At 40.4% G+C, this 19,007-nt stretch overlaps 1 protein-coding gene across 4 annotated transcripts in view; it reads left to right on the top strand.

Annotated features, from left to right (window-relative positions):
• Positions 1 to 14,600, top strand: part of TMCO3 (transmembrane and coiled-coil domains 3) — a 63,777-nt gene extending 49,177 nt beyond the window's left edge. For 2 of the 4 annotated variants that reach the window (XM_005309891.5, XM_065580993.1), the window contains 4 exons: positions 2,675 to 2,825; positions 9,097 to 9,176; positions 9,865 to 10,014; positions 12,172 to 14,600. In XM_005309891.5, the coding sequence (XP_005309948.1) occupies positions 2,675 to 2,825; positions 9,097 to 9,176; positions 9,865 to 10,014; positions 12,172 to 12,285 (495 nt within the window). In that variant the 3' untranslated portion in view covers positions 12,286 to 14,600. The remainder of the gene's footprint in view (positions 1 to 2,674; positions 2,826 to 9,096; positions 9,177 to 9,864; positions 10,015 to 12,171) is intronic. The other 2 variants (XM_065580991.1, XM_065580992.1) reach the window with 2 other exon arrangements.
• Positions 14,601 to 19,007: the final 4,407 nt, after the last annotated feature.

Genomic DNA, 19,007 nt, shown 5'->3' with positions numbered 1-19,007 from the left:
CTACTTTCATTCTGGGGCAGTGGTTCTCAAACTTTCCAGACTACTGTACCCCTTTCAGGAGTCTGATTTGTCTTGCTTACCCCAAGTTTCACCTCACTTAAAAACTACTTGCTTACAAAATCAGACATAAAAATACGAAGTGTCACAGCCACACTGTTACTGAAAAATTACTTAATTTCTCATTTTTACCGTATAATTATAAAATAAAACAATTGGAATATAAATGTTGTACTTACATTTCAGTGTGTAGTATATAGAGCAGTATAAACAAGTCGTCGTATGAAATTTTAGTTTCTACTGCCTTTGCTAGTGTTTTTTATGTAGCCTGTTGTAAAACTAGGCAAACATCTAGATGGATTAATGTACCCCCTGAAAGACCTCTGAGTACCCTCTCGGGTACGTGAACCACTGGTCTGGGGAGTAGACAAGTGAATGATAAAGCCACCATTTTCAGCTGACATGAGTTTTATGCGCTGTTTTACCTTCTCCTGCAGTAAATGGATAGATTGAGGCTTTTATGTTGGAGGGGAAAAACAGGGTATTGTTTTATATTATTGTATATAATTTCTAGTTGGTTACTGTGTTTATGCATTGTTGACTTGTGGATGGTATTTCTCTCTTATATTTTATTTTAAGTTGTTACCTCGCTGAACAGTGATTTCTCATGACACCACAGTAGCGTGAAAATCTAGTTGAGGAGATTAAGAAAGAATTTACAAACGCTGAATTAACCATCCCAAATTCAAATAATTAAAATGTAAACAATAATTATTTTGACACACAGCTCTTTGAATAACTTGACACATGAGCATGTGTCATATCTTAGTAGCAAAGGCATGTTTCAGATATGTGCTGAAAATGCTGTTCTTAAAGTATGTGTACTCCCTACAGTGCTTTCTTTTATAAATAATTTTTTAAAAATAATTTCTGTAAAATTTCTTTGACTCATATATTCCATCACATCCACCATCTTGTGTTTTCTTCTCTGTCAATGTGGTTTGAAGCTTTAACACTTCTCATAATTTTAAATTCCTGGTAAGAGCAGTCCATATTTTGAAAATAAAATTTAATTTAATTCTTAAAATATGGGGTATCCACATGTGATATGGCAGCCTACATAGGCTACAATTTTCTTTTATTAATTTGATTACTGGTAAATAACTATATTGTGTGATAGACCAATCCATATGATTAAATGTTTTGGAATTGCGTCAAAATTCTGGACACAATGGAGTTGTTTGATCAGCAGTCATTCATTAATACTGACAAATACTCAGGTCTGTTTTAACTTTATTTGTGGATTCCAGTTCATAGTAAATAAGACATTCTAGGCAGTGCATATCTTGGGGATTATTGCTTTCCTCCATTGATTATAGTTTCTTGGGTTTAGGCCTCTAACTTTATACTGCAACACCATCCCAGGCATAAATGTACTGTGTAACACGTTATTGCTTAATCTAAATTAGGATGGAAATTGATTGTCAGTTTAATGTATTCCCTCAATATATATGACATTGTCTTTCAGTAAAATGTCTGCCTGCAGCAGCAGGATTTTAAATACCAGTTATATTTATATATTTTATTTTTGAATACTTTTATATGTGATAAAAAGTTCTGCTCACTATTTAAACACTCAGAGCATTGTCTTCATTTTGCATGGTGCAATTTCCTTGTTTTTGTAAGCTTAAATTGGACTCTTGACAAACATTTTCGTTCCATTTCCTTTTTAATGCCATGGATCATAAACAGACAAGCAGTAACAGAAGAGCAATGTAACATCTTTCAAGTATGATAGGCTCTACTTCAGCAGAGCACTTACGTATACATGCTTAAATTCAGCCCTATTCAGCAAAGCACTTAAGCGTGTTCTTAAATCCCATTAACAACGGAATTTAAGCAAGTAATCTTGTCCCAGATTATAAATTCAGACTATTTATCCTTGTTTAACAATTTGCTGGTTTAAATTAGTTTAATTAGGTGAAATCCAATCTCTGTTGAAATCAATGGGAGTCAGTGGGACTAGATGTTATTCCTGGAGCATGATACAAGAAGTCTTAAAGTGCAGGATGGAAAATTTACAATTGTTTCTAGAGGGTGTCTCTAGTTTAGTTTATTAATAATCTAGATTACCACAGTAAATACATTACTGTAGAACAGGGGTCGGCAACGTTTGGCACGCGGCTCGCCAGGGTAAGCACCCTGGCGGGCCGGGCCAGTTTTAGTTACCTGCTGACGCGGCAGGTTCGGCCGATCGCGGCCCCCTCTGGCCATGGTTCGCCGTCCCGGGCCAATGGGGGCGGCGACGAGAAGCCGCGGCCAGCACAGCGCTCGCCCGCGCTGCTTCTCGCCGCCCCCATTGGCCTGGGACGGCGAACCGCGGCCAGTGGGGGCCGTGATCGGCCGAACCTGCTGAGTCAGCAGGTAAATAAAACTGGCCCGGCCCGCCAGGGTGCTTACCCTGGCGAGCCGCGTGCCGAACGTTGCTGACCCCTGCTGTAGAATAATATATTGAAGTAAATCTTATAAATTCCTTTCATTGTTGAAATTGTATTGAGATGCAGTAAGTAATACATTAAATCCCAAAGCAGTATTTTTGTAGTCTATAACTGTAAACTTTGATAATAATTGATGACAGACCGAGAATAGGAATAAACTTTTCTTTCTTCTTTAACAGATCACAGAGCTATTGGATGTTTCAATGGAATTGGGATGCTTCTTAGCGGGAGCACTGATCTCTTCTCAGGGTCACATGGTTACCGAAGAGATTATGTCCTGTATTGAACCAATACGTGACTTTCTTGCCATCATTTTCTTTGCATCTATAGGTAACTTTTTTAGAAAATTCATTAAAAGTGTCAGACTGCAAGTCTACCTTGAAGTGTGGGTGGAGGGGCGGGAGGGTTTACGGGCTTTTTATTTTGTAAAAATATTAAGCAAAGTATTCACTAACTACATTAACTTACTAATGTTTTATTTTTAAATACAGCATTGAAATATTTTATGGATGTGTAAATTAAATCTGTAATGTTAACTCTGGCCTCTTATTGGCATTTAAAAATGCAAATTCTTGAGTAAGCGTTAAATCTCTCAATTAAATTGGACGTGTTTTACACATGGAGCTAAAATGCTTTCAGTTAAAACAGTTTAAAAACAAAACAAAACACACTACTCATCTGTGTTTATTCCCTGCTTTGGATATTTTGTATTATACTAAAAGTAATTTATGCTGATTAGTCAGATTGTTGAATAGGCGATTCTTAAAATAAATTGATTTTTAGGGGGAGGGTGAATTTGGCAGGCTAATGTAAAACTTTTGGGTATGTACAAGTGACTGGGTTGGAATATTCATAGCTAAAGGATCTCAGCTGAACTGTTAAACTACCAAGGGACATTTCAAGACACAGAGAGCCTCAAGCCATTCCACATCCTACTTGGTATGACCAAGCGTGGGTGCATCCCCTCCCATTCCCTTGTTGCCACCCTTAGTGGACATATTGGGAACCTTGGGCTGCATATCATCAGCAGGTCTCCAAGGCATCTAGCTCCCAGATTCAGTGCCAGAGTCTGCGCTCTTCTGTTCCTTCCACCCCTCCATCTCAGTCCCCACCATAGGAGGAGTTATTTGAAGAACAAGAAAAAAGAGCTAATGAGGCTACCCCTTAAACAAATATTTATTTGTCCTCCTCTGATGAGGCATTTATCTCACCCCCACAGATGATTTCAGACAATTTCAGGACCTGATGAACAGTCACTGACACTCTCCATATTCACTTGGAAGAAGTCCAAGAGTTCCAACATAGACTATTGGATTTTCTTCATACTCCCTCTTCTACTCAAGTAGCCTTGTCCATAATGGAGGCTTTTCTAGAGCCCACAAAAAAAATTTGGCAAATCCCTGACACAGTGCCACCAAATTGTAAGAGGGCAGATACAAAAATACTACATTCCTGCTAGAGGTTGGCATTTTTCTTCACACATCCAGCCCCCAACTCTTTGGCTGTGGATGCTGTGAATGAATGCAACAGACATCATTAAAAATGACCCTCCCTACTCCATGATAAAGATCTAAAGTATTTGGACCACTGTGATTGCAAGAGCTACTCATCTGCCTCTGTGTAGTTCAGCATTGCTAATTATCAGGTGCTCCTTGCTAAATATAACCACATTAAGTATAGCAAGTTTAACTCATTTATTGAACATCCCCCTCACAGGATAGTTTAAGGCCATCTTCACTGAAGACCATCTCCTAGCAATAACTTCTTTACAAGTTTCCCTCAAAGTAGCTGATATGGCAGCTCACTCCATCTCCACAGCTGTTATCATGTGGTGAGCCTCATGGCTGCAGCCTTCTGGAATCTTAAGGGAGTAATACAGTGGAAGGCTTTCCCTTTGGTGGGCTCAGCAAGTCCATAGATGAGTCCTTACACTCTCTGAAGGAATCAAGGGCTACCCTTTGTTCACTGAAGTTCTGTATACCTGCAGGCAAGAGAAGATTCAATAGGTCACAAAGGGCTCAAAGATCTCACACATCCCAATTTTCTACTGACCATGGATCCTCAGAACTTCCTAGAAAGAAACTTAGACTGCAGAAAAGAAAAGCCTTGGCTACTTTGATAGCAACAACTCAGCCATCCTTGTTAGCCAAGCATACATTTTGATAACTTTGTTGGGGGGTTATGAACATTCCCACTATTTGCATCTCACATTGCATCATCCTACCATGACCTGCCCACCTTTTGGTGATCATCTCTCTTTTTCTCACTTCATGGGAGTAGATTACTTCCAATAGATAAGTTTTGGAGGTTATAACATGAGGCTACTCCATCCATTTCAAGTCCATATCCTCGTCCCATCCCCTTCCTTGTCCCTTTCAGGAACCCATCTCAAACTTCTGTGGAGACCAGAGGTTTTGTCCAGTCTGCATATAGAAACTGAGGAGCTAGATCCCACCCAGCACAAAAGGAAAGTGTTCTAGTCCAAATATTTTCTGGTTCCCAAAAAGAAGGGCAGATGGAGACTGGTCTAGATCTCAGGATACTAAATGCCTCCATCAAGGAGCAAAAGGTCAGGATGGTGATACTTGCAGCTATTGTACCATTTCTAAATCTGGGGGACTGGTTTGCAACCCTCGATATACAAGACACATACTTTCATATTGCAATACATCGTTCTCATAAGATGTTTCTATGTTGTGTCATAAGTCAAGAGCACTTTAAATGTCAAGTGCTCCCCTTCAGGCTTCCTACTGCCCTCAGGATATTTACAAAGATTACAGTGGTAGTTGCCACCAAATTTCATTAATGGGGAGTAGTTGTTTTCCCCTAGTTTGATGATTTGGCTACTTGAAGGATGTTCTTACACCAAGGTTCAAGTCGCCATCAGGAAAGCTGTGACTCTGTTCAACATGCTAGGGATTCATTTTAATACTGAGAAGTTCTCTCTCTCACCAGTTCAGCTACTAGAATTTGTAGGGGCCATTCTGGATGCTACAAATCCAGACCTTACCTACCAAAGGTACTATATTAACAAATTTGGTTATGCAAGTACAGATGAGTCCTCAGATAACTGCCAGGACTTCTCTGCAGCTCCTCAGCCACATGGCAGCATGTACCTTTGCCACATCACATGCCAGGTTACAACTCTGCTGCTCCCAGGCCTGTCCAACAGACAAAGATTGAACAAGTTGCTCTCCGTTCCTCATCACGTACCCTTGACTGGTGGAAGAATCCCAGCAAAGTCCCCTTCACCCATCCACCTCCCACCATCACTATTGTTTCTGATGCATCCCTTCTAGGATGGGGAGCTCATCTTCAAGAGCACACTATTCAGGGCAGGTGAAGCTCCCAGGAATCTTTTAACCTTCTGGCACTCAGGGCGATCAGAGGTGCCTGTCAACACTTCCTTTGTATGATCAAAAGGACAATCTGTCAGAATGTCAGACAATGGGACCAGTATATATTACTTAAATTCTCTGGGGAAGCGAGATCCCCTTCCCTTTGTGCAGAAGCAATAAAGCTATGGAACTGTTGTGTAGACCATCACATCCTTATTTCAACTGTTTGCGTACCTGGCCTCCAGAATGCCGCCACCACCAAGAGACAATTTTGCTCAAGAGGCGGTCTAGGTTGTCATTCCTTGGGAGATGCCTTTCACATCTCCTGGTCAAAGAACTTGTTCTATGTGGTCTTCCAACACCTCTAATCCTCCGAGTCCTACACAAGATTAAACAGGACAAAGCCAAAGTTACTGTGATTGTGCTGAGTTGGCTGAGGCAGGCATGGTTTCTTTACCTAATTTGTCTCTCATCTCACCCTGCTATCAATCTTCTGTTAATGCCCGATCTTCTCACTCAGGACTTGGGAAATATTCTTCATCCCAACCTGAACATTCTATGAATCAAAGCTTGGTGGCTGGTTGCTTCTTGGGAATAGAATTCTCCTATTCTATAGAGGTTCAACAGGTACTGTTGAATACCAGAAAATAATCAACTAGAAAAACTTCTCTGCAGAAATGAAAAGATTTTTACCATTGAGGTATGCAACAACAACTGTCTCCTGCCAACTCTCCCCTCTTGCAGATTATAGAGAAGTTTTTCAGTTTAAAGAACACAGGCCTTTCTCTGAGTTCTGTTAACATTCACCTAACAGCCATCAGTGGGTTTCATTCTCCTGTGGAAGTGTGTTTGGTGTTAGCTCATCCTGCAACTTCAAAGTTCCTCAGAGGGTTATCTAATACGTTTCCACAGGTCGGGAAGCCCACCATAGCATGGGATTTGAATTTGATCCTCAACACTCAGTTCAAGCCACTGGCCACTTGCTTGCTTTTATAGTTATCCATGAAAACAACTTTCCTGGTGACTATCTGCTTGCTCACATAGTTGGTGAGCAAGAGGATTGATGGCTGATCCTTCCTACAGAGTTTTCTTTAAAGGCAAAGTATTTCTCTGACCACATCCCTGGTTCTTAACACTGGTGACCTTGTGTTTTCATATTAATGTACAAGTTTTTCATCCTAAACCTCATTGGTTCAGGGAGGAAGCCGCTCTTCACCTTTTATTAGCCTTTTATTTGGACAGGACTCGATCCTTTCATGCCTCTCCTAGATTATTTATCTTTTTCACAGACACAGTTAAAGGGATACCTGTGTTCACCCAAAGATATTCCAAATGGGTTTCTAGTTGAATTCTCTCCTTCTGCAAGGCTGCTAATGTCCAGCGCCCTCTATAGCCCATCCTACCAGATCTCAGTCCATTTCTGTACCCCTACTAAAAAAAAATTACCTATTGTAAAAATTTGCAAATCTGCCACATGGGCCTCCATCCACACTTTCTCAAAGTACTATGTCTTAGTGCATGTATCTCAGGCAGATGCCGCCGTTGGAATTGCTGCCTTCCAAACAATCTTAGACCCTGCTCCAAAACACCCACCTTCTTTTGAGGAATACTGCTCATAAGGCACCTGAAGTGGAGCACATGTAAGGACATAACTCAAAAAAAAGAAAAGGTTACTTACTTTGTACAGTACCTGGAGTTTTTCAAGATGTTTGTTCATATGGATGCTCCACTACCTGCACTCCTTCCCCCCTGCTTCAGAATCTTTTTTACGTGGGATTGAGAAGGAACCAAGTGCAGTTTGTCCATCGCAGCCCTATATGCCTTTGTACTCCTGAGGGAATTCTGTGCCAAAAAATTAAAAATTCTGTGCACAGTATTTTCAGATTCTGCAAAATTCTGCATATTTTATTTGTCAAAATAACACAATATAATCACACCAGTTTCAATTATTTTTGGTCATTTATTTCAAAATACCTGTCAGCAAGTATGTCTGTAACAATACAGACAACAAAAAAGATTCAGGAACTGTTTTTTGACAAATAGATTCCTTACTAGACATATTAATACAGAACTCTGAGTAATTAATTTAAACTACAATACAGAACCATATTTCCTGCACCCCTCGGAAGCAGTGCAAAGGCTTGGGGGAGTCAGGGGTAATGGAGGAGCTGAGGGAGAGGGAAGTAAATTACTGGGAAGGAGCCTGGGTGTCAACTTGGAGGGTTGTTAGGTATGTGTGTGGGAAAAATATGGAACAGGTTTTTTTGTGGGGCAGGGAAGGATTATTAGCTTCCCACATGCAGGCTTGGCTGACCCCAGCCTCTCCCATTCAGTCAAGCACATCTGTCCCTGTCCCCATGTGTTCCTGCACACCCATGTGTCCCTCCCCCCCACTCAGACATCCACTCCCCCATCCATGTGTCCCTGTACCACCTCCCCTGTCCCCATGTGTCTCTGTGCCCCCATTCAGCCACCCCCCGTCCCTATGTGGCTCTGCAGCGCTTCCCCCATCACCATGTGGCCCTGTGCCTCCACTCCCATTCAGCCCCTGCCCCATTCTGTCCTCCCCCACTAGCCCTTATGCGCCCCTGTCTCCTGATCTGATCTGAAGACGCTATGAAGAAGGCGGGTTCTTTGTCTTTCCTAGCTGTCTGGGAGCTGCTGCTGTGTCCTATCACCATAGTGCCCTCTGGTGGGCAAAATGCGGAACTGCAGCAACATTTTGGCAGAAGCTTTTTTCTGCACCAAAAAAATAAAAATATGTGCATCTCATTAATTATGCACATATGCAGTAGCTCAGAATTCTCCCAGGAGTAACCCCTGGTACAAAGCATGAGGATAGCTCAGGTGTGTGTGCATGGACCAAACGAGCATTGCTATCACCTACCAAAAAATCTCTGATCAAAAGGGCCTGGGGCATATGCACACCTAAAGAAGAACACGCATAGGGACAAACGTTTGAAGAACTCCAGTTACTTTACAAGTTAAGAAATCTTTCCTAATCTTGTAGCTTTCCCCCCAGAACAACCAACTAAACAAAAGCAAAAGAAATCACAATTATCTTGTAACATAACTATGTTGTTCCAGTGATTTCCACAGATGTATTTAAGAGAAACTATTAAAAAGAAAACCAGTCAGGATTTCATCATCCTATGTTTGTTTAGAAATGTACATGTAAATGTTCTTGTGTTATATTCACTATTACTGGAAAATGATATGGTAAAGCAATAATATTTGTAACCCATTCTTGGTTTCTTTTACAGGTCTTCATGTTTTCCCCACCTTTGTAATATATGAACTCACAGTCTTGCTATTTCTTACATTATCAGTGGTAATAATGAAGGTATATATTTTTTTCTTTATCCTTTGATAACATAGGTATTTTAAGTGCTGCATGCCATATAATACACATAATATTTAAACATACATGCTTAAATATAGAATTGTCATTTTGGCAAAGATTTCTTCTGAATACTGTGTGTGTCTGTGAGATATAGTAAATATTTTTATTATAATAATTAATAATACCTAGTACTTTTCATCAGTAGATCTCAAAGCATTTCACAGTATTTGATGTATTTATCCTTGCAACACCTCTGTGAACTAGGGAAATATGTAAAGTGTTATTACTGAAGAATGTATTTAATATCAATTTTGCTATATATTCTGTAATTTTTACTTAGTGTTATATTTTGATGTGAGACTCCAGTATTTAATGGGACTTTTTAACATTAAAGGGGGCAGTTAAATTTAGATTGACATCCATGTGTCTAGTTTTTGTGGGATGTATGCAAGCATTATCAAATACTTTCGCTATACCAAATTCTGTACTCCTTTTAGACTGTATAAAGGACAGCTGCTAGTGAACAGTCTGATTTAAGTGTTTAAATGCATAGTAACTGTTGAACAGCACAATAGTCTTCTGAAACAATACACGGTAATAGAATACCTGGTATAACTGTTATTGTATTGATTACAGAGAGCATGCTGTTTTAGCTACCATATTTCTAAAAACAAACTGTTTTCTAAAGTTTGTTTTGGCAGTGCTTGTCCTTTCTCTGATTCTTCCAAAGAGCAGCCAGTATATCAAATGGATTGTCTCAGCAGGGCTGGCACAAGTCAGTGAGTTTTCTTTTGTTCTGGGAAGTAGAGCACGCAGAGCAGGTATCATTTCTCGAGAGGTGAGCTATTTATAGATATCCCCTTCATTTTTAGTAACTGAGTAGTTGATTGGGTTTTGATACTATATTGTATCTGAAACATACAGAGTAAATTGGTAATCTTTTGGTATCATCTTGCACACGCTGACTAAATGAAATAGGCCTGCATAAATCAGAAGATATTTGATGCATGCAAGTCTTTCATAAATATAACTTATCTAAATAATTTATTTATCATTCATATAATTTCATATTGGGCATCCATATTTTTAAAATATGGCTTTCCCTTTTGGGTAACTTGTTTTAATTTAGCACAGTCTTTAATTCTATAAAGAATTAACAGCTATAAAGTTTTGTACTTGATGGAGAATTTCTGATGACACCCAAATTATTAAAGCTAAGATTGAAGACCCTTTAAAATATCGTAGAGATATATGTAACTGATAGTTATTGAAAAGGACTAATGAAATAACAGTGGGCTACAGAGAATGTGGACAGGAGACGTACTAGTTTCCCAAACATATCTGTCAGCATGCCTTAATCTTGATTTACAAAACCTGTCGGCTTAAATCCTTTAAGCAAAAATGGCCAGCTTTCCCATAAGTTATGAAAACATGCACTACAGTGAGACCATCAGATGCATTTTCAAGCTATTAGAACCTTGTTCTCTAGAGGGAAAGCTTGTTGTATGAGCTGTAATGGCAATTTATTCCAGTGCATAGCCACCCTGACAGTTTGGAAGTTTTTCCTAATATCCAACCTAAACTTGCTGCAATTCAAGCCCACTGCTTCTTGTCCTATCCTCAGAGATTAAGGAGAACAATTTTTCATCTCATCCTTGTAACAACCTTTTATGTACTTGAAAACTTATCTCCCCCCTCAGTCTTCTCTTCTCCAGACTAAACAAACCCAATTTTTTGAATCTTTCCTCAGAAGTCATTAGTTCTAGACTTTTAATCATTTTTGTTGCTCTTCTCTGGAATTTCTCCAATTTTTTCATATCTTTCCTGAAATATGGCACCCAGAACTGGACACAATGCTCCAATTGAGCATGGAATGCAGTGGAAGAATTACTTCTTGTGTCTTCCTTATAACACTCTTACTGATACATCCCAGAATGTTTGCTTTTTTTGCAACACTGTTACACTGCTGACTCATATTTAGCTTGTGATCCACTTTAACCCCAGATCCCTTTCGGCAGTACTCCTTCCTACGCAGTCATTTCCCGTTTTGTATGTGTGCAATTGAGCGTTCCTTCCTAAGTGGAGTACTTTGCATTTGTCCTTATTGAATTTCATCCTATTTACTTCAGACCATTTCTCCAGTTTGTCCAGATCATTTTGAATTTTAATCCTATTCTCCAAAGCACTTGGTATCGTCTGCAAACTTTATACGTGTACGCTCTCTGCCATTATCTAAATAATTTATAAAGATATTGAACCGAACCGAACCTAGGTCCAATCCCTGCCAGACCCCACTCGATATGCCCTTCCAGCTTGAGTGTGAACCACTAATATCTACTCTCTGAGAATGGTTTTCCAACCAGTTATGCACCCACCTTTAGAGTAGCTCCATCTAGGCTATATTTCCCATAGTTTTTTTTTTATGAGACGGTCATGCAAGCTCAAAAGCTTTACTTAAGTCAAGGTATAGCACTTAAATTTCCAAAAATAAATTATCAATTTTTAAAGACTTAAACAGCTTTTTTCTGATTTTTGAATTAAAAGTAACTATTTTAAACTTTTCAGGATGTACAGTCATCTAGTTATGCCTTTTAGAATGAATGTAAGCACTCAGGGTATGGATTATGGCTTGATTTTTATCTGTAAAATAGCTAGCACACTTTGGTGTTAATTAACGTCAAATATAGAATTTTTGAGTGTAGTTGGTACTTGGCCTTTGGTCTTGTCCCTTATTGAATCCCATGGATTGCATTTTTAAAATTGTCCTGTAAATATACCAATAATTATTTGCATTTCAGTACTTAATATGTGTATACATTTGCATGTGCAATTGCAGGCACAGAGTTAGAGGCCAATCTGAGGCCTCTATGAAAAGTGGTCCAGAAATTTCCTAATTGGCATACCTCATTAACCTTCCCACACCTTCCTTAGTTTATTGAATAACTATGAATATGAACTGTAGAGAAGTAATGCCATTCTGATCTCCAATTTTCAGGTATATCTCCTTATTTTGAGTGTAACTACTCTAAGCCTTTTGCTTGCCCCAGCACTGTGGAGGGCTGCAACTATGAAATGTGTACCAAGACCAGAAAGACGATCAAGTATCTGACAAGACTTGTGTTGTGAGATGCTACCGGTGTGGTGCTTCTGCTTTCTCCTGTTGATATCACTCGGCTGCGTGCGTGTGTTCCCTCTGTGTGCTGCCCCAGCTCTGCAGATAGCTGACACAGCAAACCGGACGAGAACCCCCAATAACCACAGAGTCTAGTAAGGTACAAAGGCACCTCGGCCAGGTTTATTGCGACCCTGACACAATTTCAGTTCCCCATAGATTACTTAGTCTACCAGGCATACTGCTAGAAAGTGCCGCTCGGCAATGGACTCAGCTCAGTGGCGGGACTTTCCACTGCCCCCTCAGCCGGACAAAGACACCACCCCAGGGACACATTCTTATACACAGGTACAAACAAGTTACACATCACTCCTGACGTATTGAGGTGCAACCCCTCTACGTAGCAAGGTACAACCCCTCTATGCAGTAAGGTGCTGCCTCGCACCTTGTACCTGTTGGTTCGATCAAAACAACTCTATCCATCATTTTACCCTTTTGCCCCTGTCATTGGGATGGGTCGGTCTGTTCCCTGTTATCTGTGGAATGTTCTGGTATAGTGTATCTTGGTACCATGTTTATACTATAACTATGCTAAATGAATATGTATTTCTGCAACATCAGCCCTTTCCTTGCCAACTTCTGTGAGCAGGGCCTGCCTCTTGCTCACAGCTTAACTTTGCTTCATATTAGCAAAGTCTTGACCATTACTTTAGTTCAGGCCTCATACTGGGCCTTCATTAGGCCTTCACTTACTACATTGCCTTTACTTACTACAACTTGTACGGAAATAATAAATTTTCTTTGGAAAGAATCTCCTCATTGCTCATTGTGTTTCTATGCAGCTAGAAAACAGGAGGTTTTGATATTCCTCTAAACATGCACTTGGTTCTGAGCCTTATACTGATTTTAAGAAACAAAACACTACATAAAAAAAGGTTGGTATTTTAATGATTGCACAGCTTTTACAAAACTTTGTCACATATTAGAATCGGCCAGAATAACTTTTGATTTTGATCCAATCAGTTACACAGAGTAGAAATTATTTTTTTAAATATTGCATCATGCAATCGCCTTGAATATTTTGCCTGTATGTGCCTTTTTATTACATTGATTTTCATCCTCTACTGTTCATTCATCACAAAATTTTGTTTAAAAAAAAAAAAGAGAGAAAGAGGGGAAGGAAAAAAAAGAAAATTCAAGTTATTTTATGGTGCCCATGGTACCTTCTTAAAATAACTCTTGAGAAAGTTCGTTGTACATTCAAGAGTTAATATGCTGGTCTGACATCAGTCACAAACCATATATACAGTAGTGTGTAAACTCTAGCCCTTTAAGGCAGAGATGGGGTTTAACAACTCTAGCTTTCAGCTATTTTAAGCATTAAAATATATATCCCCAAGTGATACAGCCAGTATTGTATTATATTGTACTCTTGATTTTTGTTATGCCTCTTAAAGCAGATGTTATGTATTTGCTTAGGATTGTAACTTTAATTCATTTTAATTTGTTCTCATATTTATTGACTACATTTGTGACTAAAAGTTAACTGTGATCACATGGTGTCCTGACTTTTAAATTGTTTTTAAGACTGACACCAATTATCAACATCTCCTGTTATTGATTATTGTTATACTGATTGTTTACACTTTTAAAATTAATTTAGACCAAAATAAAATAGTAGAAAAAGAGCCTAAATATTTCAGAACTGAAAACAGATATGAAAACATTTCAGTGACTCTCTAAAAGTTCTTTAGGATGAATGTAGATAACTTATTCTACATTAAAAATGATTTTGTGTAAATTATGTTGCACAAAAGAAGGGACAATTTGGATATGTTTTGAGAACATGCATAACTCAAAACTTTAAATTTATACTGAATAAAATGCAAACTTCTTAGTGATATATTAATATAAAAATGTTTTTAATTTGTGGTGTTATATGTATGTGCTTCTGTTTTAACAAATTCTTATAATTTAGTCTGTGTAGTAGAGTAAACCTTGTGAAAGCCCGCTCTTTAAATGTCATAGAATGAGCTAACAGAATGTAGTTTACTCTGACAAACTATGAAGATTTAGCTTGTGATTTTTTCTATTTAAAAAAACCACGTTTTTATTAAAATAGAAATGTAATTTGTCAACATTTTACATCTAGTATTACACTGCCATATGAAATACCGTTTTTGTGAGTCAAAAATAGAAAAATGCACATTAAATATGTATTGTAGAATTTCTTAACTTGCTAATGAAATCTAAAAAAATCTACCACCTGAAGAACTGTTCAATTAATAAACATACCATCTTTAACAGAAAAACTTTGAAGACTCTTTATTTTTTCTTTAATTTCAGCTATAGTTTTCAGTTGCAAATCAGCATTTGACATTCAAATTACAAAAGTACAGTAACTCCTCACTTAACATTGTAGTTATGTTCCTGAAAAATACAACTTTAAGTGAAACGATGTTAAACGAATCCAATTTTCCCATAAGATTTAATGTAAATGCAGGGGGTTAGGTTCCAAAGAAATTTTTGGGGAGCAGACAAAAGGCATTATATACTGTACAGTACTGTACTGTGGTTGGGAAGTGCCCCTGGCTTACCCCACACAGACACAGCCTGCTGCAGGCAAGGACGCTAGGAAGCACCTTTGCAGCAGCATCGGCAACTTCCCTGGAGAAGAACAGGTGCTGACTTTGCTGGGGAATGCTCCAGGCCTGCCTCTTCCTGTCCCTGCTCCACTCCAGGCCCACCTCTTCCCACCCCCACTTCACCTCCTCTCCAGAGCAGCTGCATCTCCGCTCCTCCCCTGCCCTCCCAGAAAGTCCTAGGCACTTAGGACTTTCTGGGAGGGCGGGAGAGGAGCGGAGACGCCGCGCTTCCCCACTCTTACCCCTACTTCCCAGAAAGTCCTAAGCGCCGCCAAACAGCGGTGGGGAAGCGCTGAGAGAGAGGGGGAGGAGGCGGAGAAGAGGAACTTGTGCAATGCTCCCTGGTAAAGTCGCTGCTCTTCCACAGAATCTTACAAGCAGTGGACAGAGCAGGCAGCCAAATGACGGTGTAAGGGAGCATTGCACAACTTTAAAGGAGCATGTTCCCTAATTGAGCAGCGACGTAACTTTGAAGCAACGTTAAGCGGGAGGACATTAAGTGAGGAGTTACTGTAATTGAAATAGACTGGCAGCATTACCATACATTTGTTTAAAATAATTTACCATTCTTTGAGTGCTTGTCTATATGTATTTCACTTCTGGTGTGCATGCGCTTGAAATTGGAATTCTGGTTCGTAGTGTCCATTGGGCCTCGCCTGCACTATCCCACCAACCTGAGGGCATAAAAGGTGGAACAAGGCCAATGACCAGGGCTGTGAGATGGAAAAGAGAGAGCAGTGCCCGTATGTTGTACTTGTGCTTCTTCAGGAGAAATTGTATAGTTATCTTTAGTTTGGGCTAATTAGTGTGGGAATATTTATGTAAGCTTTAGTTGTGTGAATTTTTTATTTTTTTTAACTTTTCTTCGCCTGATACTAGGTCTTCAGTCTCATGGCTGATAAAAAATCCCTCATTTTTAAATACGGTTTATGTGAAGCGGCTGTTCCTTTCAATGATGGACACTCAATGCTTATTTTGTCTTGGTGAGCAGCATATCATCAAGAAATGTATTTTGTCATTTTGTTTTTAAAACAGACTTTATACTTGTATAAAGGTTTTCCTTTTAAATAAGTCTATGGGGCTTTCCTGAGACCAAGACAGGCAGGATTCATCTGACTCCTAGCAGTTCTCTTTAAAAAAAAAAAAATGCCCTGGCAGCTACTGCCACTGCCTCAAGTTCTAAGGCTCCTGCTTCTTTACTGAAGCATTCCTCTGCTGCACCTTCTGTCATTCCTTCCTGAGCGGTCTCAGCCAAAATTCCCTCTAAATTCTTTTTGTACTGAGTGGGCTACGAATTCCACTGAGTACTACTTTTTTTGGAAGGGGCAAAGCGTAGAGGGTATTGGTGGGTGTGGTGAGAAGTATGCAGGGGCGCTTGCCCCCAGGGTGGCTTTTTCCCCATTATCACACACAAGTCCCTGTCCTCACCATTTGCAAGAGCCCAGAGGGAAGCAATTCACTCTGCAACAGCACTTTATGGAGCCGGGGGAGGGGGGGGGGGGGAAAGAGGGAGCGCAAGAGAGGTGTTCTTGAGTAACATGGGTGGGTTTACTTAAGAGGGGATAAGGTAAATGGGAAGAAAAGGGGGGGTAAAGGGAACAGGAGAGGAGGGTGTAAGAGGGACAGGTATGGAATGAAGCTAAGTTGAAGAGAGCGATGGTGGTGGGGGAGGATGGCGCAAACAGCCAATTAGCATGGGGCAGAGAAAATCCAGTCAAAACTGGAAAGTTCTCAATGTCTGAAGTCTCTGCTTTGGCTGCTTCTGCTCTTCCAGTTGAAGTTTCTGGCTGGCTTCTCTCTGCAGTTGTCTCCCAAGCCCACCTTGGGCGGGGGGAAGGGAAGCACCACCTTCATCCTAGTGTCCCCAGAGTGGCAATCCTGTGGAATTGGATATCCTATCAAGTAACAATTTCAGTCCTTCATCTACCAGGGTTACAAAATGTGTTAGCAGACTGCTAAACCAATAATGGTTAGTAAAGCGCCCCCTCACCCTGACATTGTTCAACCAATGGGGATTCCCGGACATAGAGTTCAGTTTGCAGCTGAAAAGAACATGAACTGCAAAAAAATCTGTTCCACAGGGGGTCAAGTAGATGCATTCTTCATATCATGGTCTATGGGGTTGCTGTATATATAACAAGCAATTCCTGTCATACCAAGAGTTTTAAAGAAAATCAAGCCAGATCTGTGCTGATGATCCTCTTAGCTCTGGCTTGGCCCAGGCAATCCTACAGCTAATGAAATTTCTTCTCCAAGTGATTGCATGTGTCACAGAACCTATCAAGCATTTCCTTCTAGCTACTCACAAGGACTGCTGTGAGGGGAATCCAAGCCTCCGTTGCTCTGGATCCATCTACATCCCCTGGGTATTATAAGCTCCTGGAGCCCGAATGGAGTCCAGCCACTGCCCCAAACTTGGTGTCCCTTGGCATACTCTTAGACTGAGTCTGAGCACTATCACCCCATCCTGAAAGCTAGCAGCTGCTATCCCCCAGTCTCTCTAGGTGCAGTGGTACCATTCAAATTCCCTTGTACTTAAACCACCCTCTCCCAGAACTCCATCCAAAAGCTGTGAAGCTTCTGATTACAGTTAAACACTGTCAGGGCACACAGAACTCGTGAAGCAACTAACACACACTTTGCCCAGAATCCAACATGTTAATGCTCTTTTATACTTAATCATACAATGCACAGGGAAGCACCGATCATACAATACAGTAAACACTATACAAAAAAACCCTACCTCAGTTTCCTCATCACTGAAGGGTATTTTTTGGGCTGGGATCTGAGTCATTTGGGTTGTCCAGAGTCCTTAGGGGCATCTGGGTTCAGGAAAATGGGCAGGGACACTACTGACACATGAGACTGCTTTATGCTGGGAGACCTTGGTCTCTCCTGCACAATTCTTTCCTCTTCCTCCTGTCTGGCTCCCTCTGTTCCTATGTGGCTTGCTATTTAACCCTCTCTGGCTTCCTTTGTTCTATCTTTTGAGTAACTTTCTACAGCTTCTTCCTTCCTCCCTCCCTCCTTTCAGAGGAGTCAGCTAAACTGGTTTTCTAGGGATGCAGCTCACCCATTGTTCCTAGGTGTTTGCACCTGAATAGGCTCATTGAGTCTTAAGCACCATCTCGCATACCCTGGTCTATGCTACAAACTTGCGTTGGTCAGGGGTGTGGACAATCCACACCCCTGAACGACACAGTTATATCAACCTAACTCCTGGTGTAGACAGCGCTATGTTGACAGGAAGGTTTCTCCCGTGGACATAGCTATTGCCTCTGGGAGGTGGAGTACCTACGCCAATGGGAGAAGCTCCTGTTGGCATAGGCAGTGTCTTCAGCAAGCACTACAAAGACGCAGTGCATCAGTGCAACTGCATTGCTGTAACTAGTGTTGACAAGTCCTGTATCTCTGTCTGGTGTGTTCCTGCTACAGGACCTGCCAGCAATGGTGGATCCACATGCATATAGGCACTCATGATACAGCAATTTTTTATAATATAACTTCATAATATCAACCAGAATTCGTAAGTTGTACAGATGTGACCCCAATTAATCACAACTTGTCCATTCCACATTAGGTGTGTGTGCACCCAGTGCACTGAAGATGAAGATTTTCTCATAGTGGTATCCTTCAGGGCAGTGCATGCACCCTGTGTCTGGTCATGCTCCTGTCCAACGATATAAAGAGCAGAGCTTCCATGATTCTACTTCAATTCGTTCTCATCACCCATGGTCAGTAGTTGTTGTGTAACTGCATACAGAATGCCACAATTCCGTTTTCTCTACTGATAACTTTACTCTTTTGTAACTAGTTAATTCTTAGTATTAGATAATACTGTATGCGATACTCACATTTACAACATTTTTGTGTTTTCTTTTTTGCTTGTTTTCCTCGGGTGTCTGATGCCTCGTATCAGGACCAAGCAATGCATAAATCTTTGGGTTTCAAGCACTGCTCTGTCTGAAGGATAACTGTGCCTTTCAGTGAGCCCCATTCCCACTGTTTTAAATGTTTGGGGGAGAGAATTATATCAGAAAGAAGTGCCATATTTGTACAGCATTCAAGAAGAGA

Source organism: Chrysemys picta, chromosome 1 (genome assembly GCF_011386835.1).
Source record: "Chrysemys picta bellii isolate R12L10 chromosome 1, ASM1138683v2, whole genome shotgun sequence".
Classification (NCBI taxonomy): Eukaryota; Metazoa; Chordata; order Testudines; family Emydidae; genus Chrysemys; species Chrysemys picta.
Note: the sequence above shows the minus strand (reverse complement) of the source record. Positions and strands in the feature narration are given on the sequence as shown.